At 37.5% G+C, this 22829-nt stretch overlaps 1 protein-coding gene across 4 annotated transcripts in view; it reads right to left on the minus strand.

Annotated features, from left to right (window-relative positions):
- The window catches only part of LOC111249435 (PH domain leucine-rich repeat-containing protein phosphatase 1-like), a 39353-nt gene that overhangs the window by 7372 nt on the left and 9152 nt on the right, over positions 1 to 22829 (minus strand). For all 4 annotated transcript variants that reach the window (XM_086974792.1, XM_086974799.1, XM_086974787.1 and 1 more), the window contains exons 2-6: positions 19281 to 19646; positions 3530 to 3803; positions 3101 to 3254; positions 1549 to 1609; positions 589 to 684 (exon numbers count right to left, since the gene is read on the minus strand). In XM_086974792.1, coding sequence (XP_086830918.1) covers positions 589 to 684; positions 1549 to 1609; positions 3101 to 3254; positions 3530 to 3803; positions 19281 to 19600 — 905 coding nt within the window. In that variant the 5' untranslated portion in view covers positions 19601 to 19646. The remainder of the gene's footprint in view (positions 1 to 588; positions 685 to 1548; positions 1610 to 3100; positions 3255 to 3529; positions 3804 to 19280; positions 19647 to 22829) is intronic.

Genomic DNA, 22829 nt, shown 5'->3' on the forward strand with positions numbered 1-22829 from the left:
CAGTCCCTTAGTCCTGATAAGCTTTTGGAACAATGCTAAACAACGCTATCAAGGCTCGTCGTAACAGGGACGATCGGAAGCCATCAGCCATGGAAACTGCTTAATGTCGCCTATCCACCTTTTCACGTTGCCTCTAATTTTGATTGTGGTAAATGCGGCAAGAGGCAGTCAAATGACGAGTCATCTCTTTTATTAAACACTTGAAACGTTATGTTTATTTAGTATGCACTCAGTGTCATGTTAATAGTTTCTGTCTCATATTTATTAATTGTGACGCACTAATTTAGCTCTACGTTCAATTATAAAGAGGTTCATTAGTTCACCGTATCCTGGCTGCGCACCTGCAGGACAACGTACACTTAGGAATTTCGTTGAAAAAACCAGATCAGTAACTGAAAGCAGTTAAAGCGCACTTCGGTGTGTTTGCTCTCACCAATGAATTACTAGACAAGCAAATTAAAGGGAGTAATGTCTTCGGCATAACTGGAAATTAATTTCGAATATATTCCGAATAGGGGGCGTAAATCGTACATAAATACCCGACTTCAAAGTGGTATCTTGGTGCACTGATTGAACGTCAAAGCATACTTATTGTGTATTTGGCTGATGAGATTATGACTCAGATCCAGATAGCTCAATTGATCGTTCTGACAAATCCATTCCGGGCAGTGGCATAGCTCGTTGCTGAAAGCACAGAATACCGAGAAATAAAATGTCCGATTGCACAAGTGATGATAAAATTATACTGTGATATTCTTCTTATTTACATATATTAGCAAAGAAAACGCTGTCAAAACTAATGACAAAACCCATTCTCGCTAACCTAGGCGTCATTAAGGCTTAGCTCAGTCACGTACAATGCTACGCAATTTTATAGCGTTTTAAACACCTGAACCTCGTCTGGCTTATTATGAAAACCTAACAAAAGAAACCAGATGTAAGTAAAATGGGACGCTATAAGTGGAGTATGGAAGGAAACAAAAGCAAATGAAGCCTACGTAGAGTCACACAGGCACAGATACGCTTATGAGGGGAAGGGGTGATTGTTCGTGGTCATTTCATGATGGGGAATATTTTACCTAGACATACAGATGGTTGACTCTATTGTCGAAAACGTGAGAGGGAAAGGCAGGCATAATGAAGACCCGCAAATTGGTTCACGCTTTGCGTTCTGATGTAGGTCAGATTCTCTAATAGTCCTTAGCTAAATCACCGAACAAGCTTATTATAGCAACATAGGCAAATATTCGACTTTTTTCTCTATACGGGCAGTTGCATCGTCTACAAAGCCTACTACATCGGATACCCTTTTTATGTATATGTTAGCAATTTCTGAATAGTCAATTATACAGCCACTTACGTATGTCAACTGGTATCGAAGAACAGATGTAGATCATCATATTTGTACATCGTGAAAATGTAGAACATATCTTTCTTTAACAATATGAATCTTTCTTTGACAAAAACAAAATATATATATATATATATATATATCTTCTAATTGGTAAATTTCTTCATACAATCTGAAAAAATACAGCAGAATCGTACTTAGATGCATCTAGGAATTCAAGCGTTGATACGTTTATGGATGCAGTGATGCTTGACAGCTCTGAAAAATCATTAAAAAAAAAACAACATATCATTTAGTACGTATGCGTGGAATAGTCCTGGGTGCTTATCTGATTTTGACTTCAAAAGTTTGCCTATATTATATATTGTTAAACTTACCTATAATTGGAGTGAACAATGTATGCAGTCACAGCAAAGTTCTTTAGTAATTTATCGTGTTTAACCACTCTAAATATCATCGAACTTATTTTATAAAACTCTATACCTTACAAAAATATATTCGAATTAGTCTCGACATCTGGTAGCTTTAGAATCTCAATCTAGAATATTAGATCAACCTATTTCCTTCTACAAACGAAGCGTTCCCGAGAGAAGTTTGACTTAAATTAAAGAAAGTTTACTTTGTTTTATTACGTTTTTTTTTTGTGAAAAAAAATTATGACAAAATCCGAGCTGTTCGTTTTGGCTGAATTTGCAAATATTGATTAGAAGTTCATGTGAAGACCCTTTTAGGCGGCAAGCTTAAGCTTCCTGCCTTTATTTCAACAATCATCAGTGCTAATTCTATCGCTCTACTAACCAGCCAAATACGCCGCCAATAGGAACTGAATATATTTGTACCGTATAAATAATTTTCTTACTAATAAAAGGTAAAATGTTTCGTCTTTCATTGTAACGCATGCTAGATCGGCTGTCTGATGAGACACAAGACCTCTCTCTTCTGGCAGAAACAGCTGCAAAATGTCGTCCTGGATGATGACCTTCACACAAATAATATTGTCTAGAAAAAAGCTCTTGTGCTAACTTGGCGTTCTAAACGTAAAGCCCGAAACGTTCCGATAGTGGTAGTATAATCGATGACTGCTATATCTAAACGAGTGGAAAAATAAGCATTATTTCCTTTAGAAACCCGAAAGACGTGAAATGCATACAAATCCGCATCACGATTATACTATACAGACGAGCCGAAAAGCCATGCTTTCAATTTATGGACACGCGCAGCATGTACAAAAAGTTTCTTTATCTCATGCTAAAATAATTTGTCTATCGCAAACTTCCTAAGTTCCTCTTGCACATCTAACGTACGAAGATATTTCATATTTTGCATTATTTAAGTTATGATAATGCTCAGATAACAAAATATTTTCAAATGACAAAAAAACGATCCCAGCTGATAGTGCTGTAACTATCTTAGTGTCTTTACAATCTGAGAAGCTTTATGATAAAATGAGCAGAATAAATCCTGCAAAACTCATAACGCAATTTGTCCTGTGTTTTTAGTTTAAAGGGGCTCAAAGGGCGAAGACGACCTAAACCCATAGGAATTACGCAATTTTTTTACAATATGAGCGCTCTAAAGACGCATTTCTCCCAAATAACCGGATAGACTGTCAACGTAATGGAGCTCTTGAGACTTTTGATTTGCTGGATACAGAAGTCCACCGTAATATTTTCGTACGTAGAGCTAAATGTCATGCTATAAGATAGACTATTGGAAGATAGGTCGGGCTTGTTGAAACTATATGATTACTATTATGAGAGACGTTGAGATGAACGATGCGTTGACTAGTAAGGTGAAACACATTGAGGTGATTGTGACTGCAATCAATATATTCGAGTTCGTGTAAGTTGTCTAATTGAACTTCATTCAATCGATTTTCCGATATCTCCAGATATCGTAGAGTCTGAAAACATTTGAAACAATATAAAAATAGTATGGTTATCATGTGTGTCCGGAAGTTTAATAGCTACAAACTTGTCTTATCCCTAAGCCCACGATCTGCGCGCTATATCTACACAATTCATTATCATTACACGCGATTAATATGTGGATACGGTGAATTAATGAGGTAAAGCTTCACTTTTGCCTGATGAATTTCAAAGACATGGGCGTTTTGTTCGAATAAAGTTCGAGCTAAAAAGATGTAAATATCCTTTGTGGTATCATGAACATACTAACGGGAATGGCATTGAAGCAAATGGCACCGTTTAGTAAATTCTTCCGCAAATCGAGATGCTGTAAATGTGTCCACATGGGAAAGAGGGCCTCAGGTGATGTCACCAACCGGTTGGCTGATAGTGAGAGTTTCAGTAGATGTGCGAGATGGCAGAGCTCACGCGGTAGGGAACGTAACCGATTGCCCTTAAGGGAGAGCAATTGGAGATCGTGGAGACAGCCCAACTCTGCTGGCAACTCGTTGAATTCGTTGAAATCCGCGAAGAGAATACGAAGTCTACAAAAGCAAAACAAGCAAGCTCAACAAGATTACATTGGCTTATTTTGTTTGAATGACTCAATAGTTTGTCAATTTTTACATTCGTCTTAATTCGAATAAGCTGATGCTTTCTTTTGGGATTAATATATAAAAGAAAGGTGAGCTCACACGTTATTGATGTTCATTGGCGATAACCATAATAATATGACGAAGCAGGCCGAATGTCACGAGTATAGACCGAAGGAACGCATTCCATATATATAGGGTAGAGCGTATATACGTATGTATGTTAGGAGCATTATCTTTTTTATTTATTGTACAATTGTGATAACATGCAGTGTCTAACAATCTCGCTCGACTCAGAAGTTCTCTAAGAGAAAGCCACAAGTTGCGAAGTTTTAAGCACTCGACTGAACTCGAAACAAGCTGGTCGCCGTTGTCAAGTGCGATGTTGAGGGTCAAATACATCCATTGGGATTGTGCTGAAACCCGCAACAACACCTGTCAGTAACAATTCGACTCCAGTTACGGAAACGCTTGAAACAATATGAGTGCTATGACACATTTATCCCAGCAGTTAATCCGAGAAGAACTCCAATAAAAATTCGCCACTGTCTCATTGCTCCGATAACAAACCAAAAATCAGCCGGAAAGTTGGTCGATCCAGACCTGCCGTACAAGGACCCAGATGACGATCATATGGAGTCCGCAACGATGGACACAGGTATGACCCAGCTACTGCGTTCTTTGTTCTACTTTAATTGTTACAGCCTTCACCTACTGCTAAGCTGGTCCTGGAATCAATGTTGTATACGTTCATGCGTTTCTTTCTAGTCAGCATTGGGTCGATTAACAGACTCGTCTTGCACGATAATCAGAGAAGTGCAGTCGCAGCACCTTTACCTATAGCTGACGTCGCACCGACCAATGGCACATTTTTGCGAGGTCTCTTCTTAGAGGCCCAGCTCGTCCTTGCCAGGGCCGACGAAGGCACTGCTCCTTTAGATCTGTCCAAATGTCTCGGTGTTAATCTTCCGGTGCTGAGTGACTCGACTAAATTAATTTTGCATTTGAGATCGCACCGAAAGGATTCTATAAGGCGGTTGGCAGCGACAATTTGTTACCGTCAAAGTGGCCAGGTGTTTTTTTCTTTAGCCAGCCGATGAGTCAGTGGTCACAGCAAAATACGTATCCTTTGGTCGGTAGCATAATGGCAATCTTGTCATTGGCTGCCCTTTTGGCTATGCACCTCTTGGAGTGTATTTAATGTTTGTAAAAATATCTTCCTATTACATGTCTTCAAATTTGTTCGTTTACTACGAAAGGGTTTTCTATTCAATATTACTAATCTTTTATAGTACAGGGCTCATATTAGTACCGAAGGAGTGCATGATGATCAAATGAAGCAGAGAGACACTATCAGCATATATGGTATTTCTGATATATAAGTATAATAGTTTATCACAATGATTTTTTTTAAGTTGAGCATTGTATTAAACTATATTCCAGCGACATTCCTGTTTCGTCTGTTTCCTGCTTAGCGGTCGCTGGAAACTCGATGGTGTACAACACAAGTATTTATTTATTTTTTTATTTAAACAACCCGGAATCGTTAGACCGCGAACAGCCTAAAGGACTCATCTCAGACCGCTCCGGTACCTTGCTCTTCTTTATATATATTTAAAGGGTCGGATATCTAACAACGTACTTTTCACTATGGGTTATGTTTAAGCTATATTTAAGCGAAAGGAAAATATACTTCAGTGTTTTTTGCGCGCTAGAAGCGGCATTCCTGATAGTTATACGTATTTAAATAACTATCATTTTCCGAGATCACAGCTTCAGTTCAAGCCACTAACAAGAAATTTTAAAAATACGACGATCTGCAAATTATGTTTTAACTGTACCTCTGTTTTAAAAAACTGCAGCGAAAATTAATTTTGAGCTGATAGTCGACCAAAAGTACTACTACAAATGCAAAAGCTTAAAAACGGCCAAGAAGTTCGACAAGCAGAAAAGGGCGCAAAACGTCTTAAGTGAGAAGTCTAACATCTAAACAACTTCATTAGCAATGATTGCCGTTATAGCCCGTTGATAAAGCCCGTAATAAAAAATCTAAGTGTATCAAAAACAGTTTTTTGGGCCATTTTGATCAATAGCTTTTTAAATCTCAGGATCTTCTGGTTTGCCTTGCAATTTTCACAAGCCACATGAAAACCAGCTACAAGATAGACCATCGCGTTACATCGTGTTAAGCACATATCATGATTTAATTTATGGAAACTATTCAATAACTGTCAATGACTGCAGCGGCATTAAATGCAAGGTTCGTCCCGAGGCCGTAACTAGGTGTAGCACATCTGCACAGACGAGCTATTCAGTGTCTTTTTTAACGAGTTTAAAAGACAATACTGTCGAACGTCAGTTGAACACAGACTGTCACTTGTTTTTTGCTTCATTGATAATTGGGAAAAGATAGTTCCATTCCATTTTTTGATTTGGAGGCAATCATGCCGATTAGCTGAGGTCCAATATACGTTAGATGGTAAACGTAACGTAAAACTGATGATGAAAAAAATGACTGGGCGCGCTGTGTTACTATCATGGCAATGAAGGTCTTCATCCTTGCCTAGGCATATGCAATTAGGACACTGCTTTACTGTAATAAGAGCATCCATTATTGGAGATAACTTACGCAAATAATCTCCATTTAGAACATGTTTGAATGTGTGCTTGTACTTTTCCTGTTATTAATTGTTCCCGACATATTAAGCGTAACCCGTCTTAGATTTAGCGTCTCTTATTGTCCTGTTATCTTCGTGATGGTGCATACGCTTCGTAAGCATTGATCCTCGGTAAGACAGTAACTTTCTACATACTACAATATAAAAACAGTTCTGTTTTTCGTTTGAGTTTGCTGTATGTAAAGTTATGAAGAATCCATTTCATAGCGCTCGTGGCTCCATTTCTGAAACATGGGAGATTTTGATTTTACACAAAAAGTATATCTTCATTTACACAACTATCTCTAAGTAATTCACAGTAACGTGGCTGAGAACAACGTACAATAACAATTTAAAACGCTTGAGCTACTTTCAAACAACTAATTACGAATTCGACGATGTACTTCGCTCAGACTGGCAGTTGAATTTGCTGTTTCTTCACGGTTTTTGTGTGAAACTAAGGAAGTGACAAAAACATCTGGTCGATTAATCGGGCAGTGGTCAATCAACAGAACTTAGAGTAAAAAAAACCTGGAACAATTCAGAAGAGGAACACAAGCAACGGTTTTCAACTAAGCGCTTTGCACGAACTGACTGATGGACGCGACAATGTTAGCAGGTTGCTACTATCTGCTACATTTGAATGCAAAGAAAGCTCCCCTTTAGCGAAAATGAGAGTCTATTGGGTTTTTCAATAAATCTTGATCTTCTATCTGTTCAGATCTGTGTGTGTTATCCGTGAATAGTTCTAAGAGCTTCCACATTTCGTAGTAAACGGGAATCATTTTTAGCGAGTCCTTTCTTTATGCGGTATACATCGTTCTTTCTATAAATGGCTAGTAGTTAATGTATATCGAAGTAAAAGTAGTTCTTTAAACGTTTGCACGGAAGTAAACTACGGAGTTTTCTACAAGTCAAGAGAGGTAGCCTGATATTCTACGTTTTTGTTTTGACGTAATAAGTTAGTTATACTTTAAAAGATGAACACTATCACCAACTTAATCGAAACTCTTTGTGAGGAAACTTAATATGAAATGGGAAGTTTAATGGTGTCTATTGAACAATGTAGGAGCTTTTTTCTTTACCTAAATGATTCAGGTTTTCACCCACCAGCTGGCTCCTAGGGCAGATTTTTTTTACCTGCATCACTCAGCTAATTAGAATAAGTCAACTTATTCTGCTTGGGTACGTGTATGGTGCTTTGAACACAATATAACTCTATGATAATTTTGCGAATATGAATACGGAATTAAAGCAAAGATCTTCGCAACGTTTTCCTACCTAATCGGTTGGTAGATTAAACATTTAAATTTTTCTTCAAGCTTTATGTACTCACCAAAAGGATATATTCGTTTATCAAGCCCCAATGAAACACATTTTTATAAACCTAAGTAAAATTTAAAACGGATCATCAGGCTGGTAAAGCTAAGATTGAATAGGTTAAAGAAATTGTGGAGATTAGGATATCACTTGTTTGTATCATTTCAAACTGATCACCGACTATATTTACTTGCCAGGCAAAACAACGTCTTATAGTCATACTTTATGTCCAACTACACACGCGCCTAACTTAGAAACTTCAGATGAGCCAAAAATACTACTTTTTTTTTTTTTGTTCAATTGTCTAAACAGATTTTAATCATCATAGTACTTGAGTTAAGCTTGAAGCCGACGTTTATATCGAAAAGAATAATATATTGCATGCTACTCTGTAGGAATCAGCTTAACTCCGGTAAGTAGACTATAGTTGGGTAAGAGCCTCTCATATTCTCCATACACTTTTATTAAACTGTAAGTAAGGTGTGGCATCACGGTAATTTACGTAACACCACCGAAGCTTGTTGCGATGACAAGACTCATGACAGGTCGTTCGGTGCAGATGCTTTTATTTAAAAAATACAGAATGAGGGATTGATTTATTCTGTCGTATGCTAAAGTACACATTTTTTTCTAAAAGCTATTGTGTACTAGGGGTAGTTATTGGTAAGTACAACAAGTACTATTATAACAGATTAATAAGTGAAACATCAGTATGAGATAATTGTGCTGTAGCATGTGTCTAGCAGGTTTCGTCGGCATACAATTGCCTATGAGATGTCTAACTGAATATATATGTCAAGGGTCCCTACAGCGCTGAAATCATCTAGATGGTCTATTCCGGTTTGGACCATGGTCGTATAAGATTAAAATAAATGAAGTTGCCCTTTATTGGAGGCACATAGGTGAGGCTACTAGTTCCAAAGTGTAGTTAATTTCCAAAGGTTTCTATTGTAGGGTGTAACGCTGATTTTTAACTGAATCAACTTTATACGAAGTAGTTGCGATTCCCTTTGTTGTCTTCACGACATACAACAATTCTCAACGGCAACGATGACACTAAAGCTATGATTTAAATACATATATACATACATATATATATCTATCGCTCAATAATAACAATTAACACGAAGCGAAATTGTGAAAAGAGCAGTAGCATATCGATAGTTGGGATTTAGTGAAAGGGCGTGGCACGTTATCTTAAAGAACGTAGCACGTGTATATATATATATATATATATATATATACGCGTGCTCTACGTATGTGCGTCACTGTGGCATCGAAACAAACACCTCAAGTAGAAATTCAAGTAAATTAAGAAAACAATCGTCTCGGGTCGAGTTTAAACCATTCAGACGAGTAAAATATCATCGTCTATTGGTTCATAGCTTTACTAATAGTAGCACTTCTTCACTTCAATCTCACTAATCGTTCTATGTGGAATATAAAATATAGCGAATAATACTTGAAAATAAATATAATTTCCGAGCATAAAATTGTAAAATAAAAAAGGACCTTACAGAAAACGAATAATATAGTACGCTTTATAGAATGATCGCATATTTTTATCTTCCCACACGTTCCAATTAGGTTATTTTATGCAATGTTAGAGAACTTGAAGTGAATGCACGTATGATCTACGTATATCAGTTGGACTGTCGTTGGAAGAAAACAGCAGAAGCAGAAAACAGATAATGATAAATCAGAAAGGCTGCAATTTGTTCTCAGGGTCTTGCCTCGTGAAAGAATGCAAAAACAAGCCAGACAAACGTAAATAGGACCTGCCAGACGAATGCCTAACCGTACGCATCTTGATAAAAAGAAGCTCGACTAGTCTTGGAAACACACATGACTAAAGCCAAGCAATAGATGTTATTTCTGTTTTTCAAAATATAGTGTATGAATCTACCGCTGACTTAGACCCCATAGGGGCCTTCAAATTAGACCATTGCAGGAAATGCAATTTCGAATAAAATAGTTTGGTTATATGGCAGCCTTTATAGTTATGTTATTTGCTATGTGCCTCTTTTTTCGGCAGTAAAATTAAGCAAAGCTTTTCTTGGTAACGTGCTGCTTTTGATACTACGTGTTGTTCGGTTATTTTGCTTCCTGGAGTATGGTTCATGCTCATGCGCATTCTAGTAGATGTCATGTTGCCCCTGAATGACTTCACACGTAATTTGCAGTTCACCGAAGCGTACTTACACCTCATCAAGCAGTCCTAATGGAGCCACCTCAGTCTTCTCTACTACTACTACACAGCGACAAAGGCATGCAGCACAATGCTATGCATGTAATAATGCCGTTCTTATACTATTCGCTGTTGTAGCAGATGTTCGTGGTCCGGAAAATTCTTATACCTGGTCTTCAAATACTACAAGCTCGGATAGATAACAGCTGAGATCTCACTCGACACTTTTTTTGGACATTGAACTTTTCCTGTCCTGTACACAATATCTACTAAGTTCCCTTCCAATAAATATACACATCAAATGTTGAAATCAAGTTCTATAAATCGTACTTACGCTTTTTTATTTATAGAGTTAAATGTATATAGACTGCGTTGCAAGAAATGTGAGCATATGAAACTTCTGTCTATTCCTTGGTTGTATTATGGCCATATATTGCCAACTATTTAAAACAGCCAGAACGGAGCATCTTGTCGCTGAGATTGTCTTTGCTTTACGATGCAAAGAGTCCCTTAAATTGTCACTTGTTATCTTATTTATCACTGTATTTGGATACAAATGAAGATCATTGACATTTTAAATCTTTAATGTTATGCTAAATAATTATGAAAAACTCATAAAAAGAATAGACTCGTGTAGATCTATGTAACCGCATCGAATGTTTGTTTATCAGCGAAACCTACGTAGTAGACAAACTGAGAATATGAAACTGAATTTGAGATGAGGTATATAAGAAGCATGATTATGAGGGATTTCTACTCGCTAAAAAATATTTATATTACTGTCTTTATCAGCTCACAGATTCCTCTGTTACTACTCTATTAGATACTATCCGCGATTCAACGTGGTGCTTTCGTGCATGTTTTTTTTACACTGAAGTGACTGTGCTGCCGCCAGTGACTTGTGCCAGAGCGATAGCGTTGACCAACTGGGGCTTCCGCCACCTCGGTATTGCCGAAGGCCCAGCACAAAGTGGTCAAAACTTCACTGAATTTTACATTTCTCTGTGTGGGTCAGGTAGAAATTGATTTGTATAGAGAGCAGTAGAATAAAACTAAAAAAAAAGATAAAACAGATAGAATATCGTTCCTAGTAAAGATATATTTTGTGCTGACGATCTCTTTCTGCTCCTGTACAAGTATCTTTTCATCAGTTAATTGCATTACCGTCGAGTGAACCAAGAATGACGGAGAGCAATTTAAATGAAAGGACATTGGTGCACGAACTACAAAAGGAATTTCGAGAAAATGAGTGCTATATATATATATATATATATATATATCATTTTTGAAAAAATATCAATACTTAGTAATAATATATCAATAATGGTTAGCTTGGAATTAAAGCTAGAAAACAGCCATCACATATCCGGAAATTTCCGAGTAGTTCAGGCGAAATGATTAAACCGATTATTTAAGAATAGTGCATCGATGTTCTAGACAAACGAATTCTCATTAGATATGCCCCACCAGCGAGGAACAACATTTAAATGACAATTGAAAAACATAAATGCTTTGCGTTAGACTCAGTGCTACCCCGTTACGTTATCAGATTCATTATTTATGGAAATGATAATAAGGCATCATTTAAGGAAAATCGGAACCAGTCTGGGCCCTTTCTCAGTCTTCCCAAACGATGGCTAGATATATCTGTGTGCAGCTCAATACCTACTTCACTCTCATCTGTGCGTGAAAGGTATAACGCATGTATAGCTGACGACAATGACAGCTACTCGCCTGGCTGGTCGAATTTCTACATACAACTATTCAGTAATATTTCTATGCCACTTCTACTCCCCACTGAACGTAATACATAGATGACCAACGTAATTGTCTACCGACAGCAGGAACGACAATTGGTCATGGGGCATCATTTCCCCTGATATATACGACGGTTAGTGTGGTATAGGCTCGACGTAAGAGTTGCGGCTGAAAGTATACAGTTTGTGTCTCGCCCCGCCATCTTTTTGACCACTAGCGCGACAAGGGCCAACAATTGTAGCTCGGGTTGGCGGGTCTCGTCCAGCAATGATGAGTTCGGCCATTCTGACAAATTATGAATTTTGTCTGCTTCGTTTGAAACGATTAGTCAGGCAAGATGAAAAAAGAAGACAAACAAAAGAAGAACGGAGTAAAAAAAAGAAGGCTATACGATGTGTCTTTGCAAGAAGGCTCTCATCACGAAAGGCGAACCTGCCTTTCACGTTGATTTGTGCCGTCATTACAACTAACGATAATAATAATAACAACGCTAACAACATTGTGCATCGGTACAGCAGTACTTTTGTCATTGGCACATTTGTTAACGGGATAATGATTATTTTCCACTAAGTTATATACACTAAGTTAAAAATAATTAAAAACGACAGTAGTATGTTGAATAGGCGGACTGGTTTGGCGAACATATCCAGCGAAGTTAGGGGGCTAAGGTGGTTATACCCATCATATATTTTGTTTAATACAATATAGCATTTTGTTATAAATATGTTCTAGGCGTTTCAATTCATCTTTCTTTGTCTCCTCTCATCTATGGTCAAAACATGGCTAGAAATAATGGAAACGGTTATATTAGCAGAAAGTTTATGGTCTCAGATAGATAAGGTGCTGTGAGCAGGAAACACGAATCTCTTCAAAAATCTATTACGTTTCGTTTAACGGAAACAAGCGATTGATGATAAATTGTAGATCGGCGTATACCTCCTATATGTTTTTTCTTTATTCGTCCACTGGTTCATTTTACGTGGTAATGACAACAAAAAGGGTAGTTAATGCGGTTCTAGCTTTGGCGATGGCTGTCTTTGCTTCTATTGACTGTTGTGTACAAAAGCCAACCATTGCTACTTATTACGGTGGACGAGCCCATCTTGCAGAACTACAACTTCAGCGCGTATCTACCTGCACGGTAACTTTTCCCGGATCTAACAACGTTCCAAATTTTAGTCGTTCACAGACAATTCATTTACTCGCCCATTCATTTACTTATTGTGAATTTACAATGTTCTTTCAGTGTGCGTCTATGCGTACATGCTGTTGTTTTTCGTGCCCTCCTTTCGAATGCTTCCTCAAGTGCCTTTTCTATGGCCAGCTTCAAAAATGAACCGCTTAAAGTAACACCGTGCATCGTCTACCCGTAACGTTCACTCGTGAAAACTATCCATGAAACTTACGGGTAACTCATCAAAAAATGTGTATCCTTATTAACACAACGCGGCAGCTGTCGGTAAGGCCGATACGGCGCTACCCACCTGCACAATACCCTCCGTGTGATCGAAAAAAGTCAAGATGTACGGATGCAGGATATACGGTCTTATTATGTAATTATATGTAGTATTTATTGGCATTGATCATCACCGACCGCCAATAATGCAACACATGTAGGATTTTGCAACACATGATGAAAACTGAATGAGAAGATTAATACTTCCCCTACCGAGAAATTGAAATAGTTCAGTATGTTCTGAACTCTATCGGTCTAAAATCAGTTACCTTGAGAGTGACAGCAATAACTGTTTGGGCTAGTCGAAAGGGTTTGTATAGAAATTGAATTTCTCACGCCCATATGATCAAAATAAAACAAACTAGCTATGATAATACAATAAAATTTAACAGCCAGAATCTGCGTGCTAGTTTTTTTTGTTTTTTTTTTTTTTTTATATTAAGAATAACAAAAATTCAGCATTTATTAAAATTTTGGTACAATACGCTATGTTACCGGAAAGAAAGCTGCGAGCCTTCTGTTGGTATCGCATCGCCTCCAGTCGTATACTGTGCGAAGCCAATTAGTTCTTACCAACGACAATTTCACTTAATATGTGAAGACACGTCCGTTTCGATGGGGGGTCACCATATTCAAACTGAACCGAAGTATTTCTGAATAAGGGCAGTACCTTGGTGGGGAAAGTTTTTCTTTTAGCTTTAGACGGTCGATCAGACTGACGATGTCAAGGCATGTTACAGGATAATATCTTCTGCGTGCTTCATTTCCTGAATGTTTGAAAAGTTTCCTAAATTGTTCTTCTGATTATATCGTGACGAGCACAGTCGGTTGTGACGTTTCGGATGTAGCCATCCAACCAACCAACCAACCAACAACGAAAAATTTTCGGAAAAAAAGAGTTCCGACATTTAGTGAAGTACGAACCTTTTCTTTAACGGCAATGAAATAGCGGTTTTTTCTGTCTTTACTACAGACCGTTATAAGTGATCTTTCTTTAGTTAAATAATCGGAAATAATACTAGGTTAGAACGGAAGTTCGTTTTTGATTTGTTTTTCTCGAAAATATTTGCAAAAAATTGACCAGTTTTGCTATGTCTACTTATTTGACTTTGCCTTCATCGTTCAGGTAGTGTGCAGATTTGGCGACGAATAGAAGAAGCATCGCTGGAGCCAATATATCCACTGACTCATTTTTAGAGCTCTGTCTTTTTTTTTTTAAATCGCTTGCCATCCAGGCGCTGCTGCATGAATTTGAATTAAGGTAGTTCGATGGAACAATGTCTCAATTATAATCAGAAAGAGCTCCTTTAATATTTTGAAACAGCCGCCAAAGCCGTATCAGAAGTGCCTACAGATAATAGCAAGCCTGCTCTTGCTGCTCTCCGAAGCGTGGTTTATGTCTCAAATACGGATGCCCAGCTGAACCATGTTAAAGCCAACACTGGAAAAGAAACTATGTCTTGCCTTTAAGCTCTTAACAATTGCTTCGCGCTGTCTTGTTCTAAACAAAAAGTTATACTTGTCCCAATATAGCCATGGCGAAAGGGGTAGATTCGAGTAGATAATTTTCAATCCCGTTATTACCGAAGACCGCTACTAAAAAATGCATATAATGCAAATATAGCACACTGCCAGAAAGTGGCGTGTCAAAGTTCATAAAACAAAAGTGAACAAAAAAATGTACATGTAGTAAGGTTCAATATTTATAACATTCTCTCTTAGTTAGGAGTCTTATCAAAATCCTGCATATCTAATAAATACTATAATTAAAAGAGTTAGCAAAGACATTAAGCATAACTATCCTTTATAGGTAATCTTACTTTTTTTAATTAAAAGTATTACAATTTTGATCTGTTGTGCTTCGTTCTTATCTCAAAAAAGAACAACAACGTGGACTAGTGGATGTTTTGATTGTTATATATGTCGTTTAGATAATAGCTAGAGAGGTAACAAAACAGGTATCGTAAGCCAATTCTGGATAATTTATTTACAGCGAAATACCTGTGTAGGGTGATTTTTGCTAATACATGTTTGACAAAAAAGTATCTTCACAATTAGAGGGTATAATGAGCAGCATACATCTAGAAATTGCAAGTAATAATGGGCTACGTCTGGCGTAACGCTTAACAACAGGATCGAAACATTATTTTCGTAGACTAAAGTTGACCACTCTCAGGAACCGGAGTTAAAGACACTCGAGAAGACTTCGAATCGTTGGCCAAGAAAAGTCTTTACTTGCTCATTACAGCCATTGAAGCTCTATAATGCTAATGAAAAGCGCTTTTTTCAAAAATCCTTCACAGCGAAAGATTTTGGCTTTTGAGTTACAGTTTAAACGATACGTACAAATACCGTTTTGCAACTAAAACCAAATTTTGGGTAATTTAATTATACAAATATAGGGTAAACTTCACATTTGGGATAGTTGCGCTAAAAGCTTTTAGCTTCGTTACTAAAATTTAGGGATGCTATTTATAATATCAGGAACTTTCTTTAGCCATGTAATATATCAATCTTTTTTTTAGTTAGATAGCGTATAATATTGTTGTTCCCTTATATTTCTTGTAGAGCACTATTTTGGCTAAGCTCGAAACGGTATCTGCACATATAAAGGTGTTTCAATTACATAATTTGATAAGATATAAACAAGCTGACCTTATTCGGGGAATTCCAGCGATAGCCTAGCTAGAGGTATGTCCACAGCTGGCCTTATTTCTTGAAGCCGGCTTTTGCTTTACCGGTGGCTGAAGATAGCCCTTGGGAACAGATTGAAGGAGATCGTTACGGATAAAGGACAAAGTAAGATCATTTGTCAAACACATTGAAATCAATTTTCGTTGTCAGGCTTGTTCATTAGAGCTTCACGCTTTTTTGCTACGGTGCCATCATGGCACGCATGGCTACTGCGTGCTATCATTTCTACGGCGATTATGGTGAAGTGGTAGGATAGCCCTGTCCGTCGATGTTCTATATAAGAAAATAGCAAACTGAAATGAACATTAGTTCGTTCAGCAGAAACCCTAAGTGTTTAAAACCGTGACGAAAGCTCTTGCGTAAAAAGTAAGCGGCAAATGGGGCTGGAGTATAACATCTGGTCACTGGATGATTAACTATTATTCGTTTAGCATTAAACCAATTCAGCTACGAAATAGAAGATAAAGACATTTCTACCATTGTGTTATGTTTTACAATTGTAGGGTATACGGCTGGAAAAAGGTATGGTCGACAGTTCAGTGGAAACTTTAATAAAAGGACACAGTTTGATTCAACAGGTTGTTGAATGCAAAATCGACGACCGATACGAACGAATACTGAATGTGAGTGCCCAGTTTTATCAACCCGGTGTGTGCATTTATACATTTTATTCTTTTAACGGAATTTTGCACGCAATTGCCAAAATGAAAAATACAGTAAATTAACTGAGATTTGAAATTTAGGCATGGTTATCTACCAGATGCTATGGAGTGGAAGCTACGGAAGACACTCATATTTTTCCTCGGGAAAAACACGAAGAAATTGTGCATTTACAAAAACTTCGTTGTCATTTCATCGTAGTATAGAATATAATACTCATATGGTAAGTTCACTGACGACAGCTGGTTTAAGTTAAGAGCAATTAACTAGACCTCTCCACATCGATTTTTTCATCTCTATCACCTACGGGGCGGAAAGCACTGCCGTTCAACATCACCCTAATGTGCCATGTAACATACGATTTTCGAAAAGCAAAGCATATATGAAGTTGATTTGTGAAATCGCTCAGATACAATGCTTGTTTAACGTATACTGAAATGAATATTGAACCTGTTGACCTCCCCACGCCCAGCCATAAAGATATTTCAGGGTACATATATCGCCCGTAAAGAAGCAAACGGATATAAATACATCTTGCTCTTTAGTAAGAATGATATACTGTACTTATGTTCTAAAGTAAAAGTCATAGGAGGAAAGAGCGGTTTTTTAGATTCTCACGTTATCGCTTCTTTCTCGTCCGCCGCGCGCATGTCGATTTTCCGACGGCAGGTAGCGTTACATCAGTCTTACATTACATATAGGCTATAGTATGCAGATCTGTCTGGCGCACATGTATGTACAACGCCGGACAACAACTCCGTTCTGCTCATGATGGCCAGATTTACCCGGTAGATAACGTGAAGAGTGTAATGATTGCGGTTACGGTTTTGATGTACAAACTGAGAGGAGACTCTTGTTTCGGTAGGGACCGCGTGGGAGTGAATAAGTAGGCGCTTAAATTGAATGGCTGATTACTACGCGATTGTATTTACATACCCCGCAATTTAGATACAGCCAAAAGAATAGAACGTTTGGCGCCAAAAAACAATTCTTATGAACAATGCCTTCTCCATTGTAGTTACGTCTTGTTGTATGAAGGTCAAAACATTATTTAAAAAAAAGGTCTTATCTATGAATATCTTTACTGTCAAAGGGTTTTGTACGAAGCGCGAAAAAGGGTCTGATGTAAGGAGTAAGGTTAAGTAGGCTAGACAATTTCACGTTCCCCGTTGACCGCGGTAGCTAGTATGGCCGGATCAAAGACCACTGTTTCGAGCTCAATAGTAGAATATATGTGGTCATGCCGAACCTAAAGCCGATGGTTTTAATACTATCTTCAACAGGAGTACCCCGACGGCATATTATTCAAGAACGCAGGCAAAACTATATACCGATTAATTAATGTGTAAACACTGAAACGTAAAAATACAAGTTCTATTTATATACTTAAGCTATGCAATAAGGTAATAGTAAATGTCAAGGCGGTACGTTTTAGAGAGAATAAATTATATTGTGTGTTATAAAAGGGAACACTGAAACTCGCTACGATGAGTAAGTACCAGAATGCGAAATGAGCTGGAAACCTCTAAGTTTAATAAATGTATTTACTAGATGCCTACGGTTGCACTGTGAACTTTCACTGGCCTATTGAGCTGAGAGTAAAGGAATCTTTATACGTACATACATTAGTTGACATGGTGATGTACGGGTATAATTTCGTACATGCAAATAATCTCAGGAGAGACAATGACTAACGATTAGCTAAACAGAATCCTGCGTTCGTTCTGCAAACGAGAGTCGCCTTGGGAAGCAGCTTCCATTTTGCATGAACTGCTAAAAGGGAGGTATCAATTTAGAGCTTGAAAAGACTTCCAACATGTAGATTGCTGTCTATAATTTGTGAATTCATGAAGCATATCGGTCTCCACAACGTAACACCAAGTCAACATTGTTCCATCGTGCAAGAAAAAAAGATCGTCAATTTTATGTATCAGTTAGTCCCGGAAAAGGTTTCCCAAAGCAACAGTCACTTTTCCGCTAAATCAACTTCAACGCATTCAGCTTAAGCGTTATCCTGTGTGTTAACTTCAAGGATTTCTCTAACTGTACAGTTAACAGCCTTGTTAGCGCTTCACATAATAACTATATCCACGCCAACATGAGCAGGAAAATCCGACGAGAGGGAAAATGGACAACAATATCAAAAGTGAGGAATATATGCAGGCCGATACCCTAAAATGCAACCGGCTAATAACTCTTCTGAAACAGCCAAATCATGTAGCTATACAGGCACTAAATGATCATTCCGCTATGAATTTACTCGAGAAGGTACTGACGCAGTCGCAAAAAAGGTAACCAAACGCAAGAGGTTTTAATAAATGAATGGGTCAACATTGTTCAATTTATGATGACGATGCCTCGTATTTCGTCAATTGTACATGAGACGAGGGCAGATGAATCGTACAATAAATAGCCTTATAGTAACGTCTTTGTAATTGATCCGGAAAATCTGGCCAAAGAAACAGGAACAGTTCGCCGATAAGGCATCAGTGATGTATGATGTAACACTACTAAGGGTAGTTACCAGCGGAAAAAATTATGTATAGGTAACTTATAGCAATGAGTCCCGAAGCTTGGAGAAAAACGATATATATAATCCAAATAAAGTCACAATTGGTTTAGTAATTGTTTTTCTCCGTTCTTTTACATGCTTCTTCTATTAATACGTGCAGATATGATTTTTGTGATGTACGCACCTGCAAAATCTTCCAAATTTCGGCGAAAGCGTCCGGATGTTGTTGAGCGATAAATTTAAAGTAGTAAGGTTGCGCGCACAGCAGAAGATTTCAGGCGGTACCGACGTAAGCCGACATGCGGCCAGATTAACTCGTTGTAGCGCGGCCGAAAATTCCGGTATACAGGTTGAACTGCCACTAAGATCCGTACCTCGGACATCAAGTAGGAGAGGTAACTCGAAGTCTCCATTTGTAGGGAAATCGTCTGAGCCTGAACCACCCGTTTCGAAACCTGTTTCTGAGCCGTCAGATGTTGATGGAAAATCTTCACTAAGGCCCATACTGGCGCTATTGCAGTATTAATCCTCAGCTTGTTAGGGTTATTATCTGTAATTAACAACAGACGCAGTTTAACCCTTTTATTTCGTTTAGTAGTAGTAGTTCGGCTTAGCGATTCAGTAAAAATTAATACGTTCTTTTTTTGAGATTGGAGTTTCTTAAACACAATAGATTTTTTGCTCATAACCAACTAGGGATCCAGTAGAATAGGCTATATATAGTAATTATAACTATATTTAGATCTGTTAAAAATAATCACGTAGTGTTTCGAAAGCAGTAAAGAAAGTACGACTGAAAAACATTTTCAGATTATATGGAACTTACAGCAGCCACGACTGCCTATGCTGACACCAGCTTCTTCGCAACGTTCGCGTTCTATGATTTCATAACACGTGCCGAACAATCTTTATATTTGAATATATAAAGTATTATATATTTGAAGAATCTTCAGTATATATGTAGAACGTGTCAAAAGCTAAGCTATCCTCAAAATTTATTGATTAATACAAATTATAGAAAAAAAAAAGACCTATTAAAATAATCGATCGGATGAATATTAATATTGTATAAATATTGGCCTAAGTTATTTATTGACTGGCTAACTTTAAATATTCGAAAGCAGGCCTATAGTTTTCTAGCTCGACAGAGCCGTAGTAACTTGTTTTTTTTTTTTTTTTTTTTGATCTTCTTCGTAGTAAATATGGTTGTTGTATTTCCTAAATAGTAAAAGAATCTCGAGAGATTGTTAATGTAAACATTTTTTGTATATGATATTTGTTAACCGAAATCAAGAAATTAATCTAAGAAGTTACTTAACATTGCTAAGTAACCAAAGAATTTAACTTACTCACAACATATTTCAAGTAAAGGAATAGAAAGAAGGAAAGGAAAAGTTAGAAATTTGTTTCGAATAAATCTTTACTCATACTTTAGGTATGGTTCTGCGATTTTTTTAATATTAGTCCGGTGTATCTTCTTTGCTTGAATTCACAATAGATTATTAGATACAGTATCCAACTATTTTTATTGGAGACAGATAGCTTTAAATTAGGTGTACTACTCCGTGAAATACGGGGTATGAACGCGGTGAAGGGTGATGTTTTTGTCTCGAGAATTGTCCGAAAATAGGTTCCGCATAGACCTGTGACGGACTATGATTACGCAAGGAATGCTCAGGCTGTATTTTATGCGACGCCAGGCACACAGTGACCCGGCAACTCCCTTCTATCCCAACATCTGAAACATCATTGTTGTATCTCCGGACAACTCATATCGTGTTGCTCAGAACGCTTAGCAAAAAGCATAGAAATAAATGGTAAAATTTACATATGTTGATTTTTTATTTACATATAACGTCCATACAGGGATACATATTGAGATCATCGAATGCTATAAAACAACGATAGTTAACACTGAAACAGCGGATCTTACAGATAATAAGATTCAATTAAACAAATAAACGTTCATTATTGAACTCTTTTTCTTCGCATCGTATGCTTGCCTCTGTCATTGTATAGACATTTCCTTTTCCGTATCACATTTTTACCTGTTCATCATAGCTATGATTCCACTATACTCAAATATGACGTTCTGTAGAGTGGCCCAAAGCCGTCTAGGCTATAAAATATTTCAATACCCTATGAGGCGCAAACCTAAAAAATCGATCCGCAACTTCAATCATAAACTTCCCCCCAACATCAACGCGGTCACCTGTACCGAAGGCGAACCTTATTCTACTTCTAGATAAATCGTGATTATAGGTAGTAGCAATGCTACCGTACGCACACATGATCATGTTCATTATTACGTTACATGATATAGATAAGAAATCCGATCGCGGAGAAATAGCGCGATAAACGACACAGTAGATAATGACGACAACTCAGCAAGGGTTTGTTTCCTTATGAATATCATATACTGCTACTATAATTAGCTGTGTTGGGTCCGATGTCGAAGCGGTAACTACATCATCTGCTCGTCGTTAACTACGGCTGATTGGCCTGCAATTTGTTTGCCTCTTGCTGCGTTCGATTATAACACGATGCAGGGAGCCACCACGGAAAGAAAGTTGCGGTGATCCTGCCCTGGGGCATTTTATCAAAAGGAATTGATGGCAGATTTTTCAAGATGTCGAAGGACACGTTTTTAAACTTAGGTCAGTTGTCGAGTTCCTTCTGACTTCCAGCTGCTGTTTCGTGCGAGTGCGATCGAAAGCCGACGGCGAAGACCGGAGTGAAGAAGCGCTTATCTTCTTTATGCAAACGAAACTAAGCAATAAAAGTGTACCGGCAAGGCTTTACTGGGCATAAATTATTCTGAATATCTTTAAAAATCACTTTGTAGCATAACAGTATTGTCAATGTTACAGCTGTATCAAGTACACTATAAAGCAATCCGATCCCTGGTTGGTTTTGACGTACGGTGATGCTCCCCAATGGTCTAAAAGAATAATTCTCAAAAATTATTTTCTTAATTGATATTCACATAATTTTTAGGGCTTTTGCCAAAGTTTAATTTTAGTTGAAAACCAGTTCGCCAGTATTTTTATACGAGAAAGAAATTTACTAGTATGAATTAGCGGCTGGGTTTGCTAAATATCGGGCGTACATACATTTTGCACCAAAAGGTTTATTTCAAGTTCAACCAAGTTTTAGTAGACTGCCAGGTTTTGGATTCCTTCTGATGTTATGAATTATTTTGACGAGTTTGTTTAGTTATCGGGGGGTATCAAGAGAAACATATCGAAAAAAATGGTTTTGCTTTTTTTACACGAAAAGCTCCATATTTTATTTTCCAACATCAAGGTGACTATCTTTTGCCTTAAAAAATTTACCCACACAATTGCTTTTACGCTGCTGGCTTGAAAAACGCTACCTTGAATGTTGGCGTTGACGTTACAGACCGAGTTAACCATTACGCTAATAACCGTTTTGTAGTTGTCTGCTTTTAGAGTTAATTTATAAGAAAGAAGCATTTTTAATTGGTTGCAGTTTCACGCATATATTTTTCCATTCAGAATTTAACACTACGCTTTATTGCAAAGCGAAAAATTAGTATAATGTAAATACAGTAACTCTAATTGAAGTGAATAGAAATAATTTTTCGGAGGGAATAACTTGTGCTAATTAAATTCAAAGTGTGATTCAAGTGATCGGACCTCATCTCTTCGTATCACACAGAAATTCCCATCGTGCAGATATTCAGTGCAATATATAGCTATTGATTACCTTT

This window comes from Varroa destructor, unplaced genomic scaffold (assembly GCF_002443255.2).
Source record: "Varroa destructor unplaced genomic scaffold, Vdes_3.0 BEIS01000001.1, whole genome shotgun sequence".
NCBI classification, from domain to species: Eukaryota; Metazoa; Arthropoda; class Arachnida; order Mesostigmata; family Varroidae; genus Varroa; species Varroa destructor.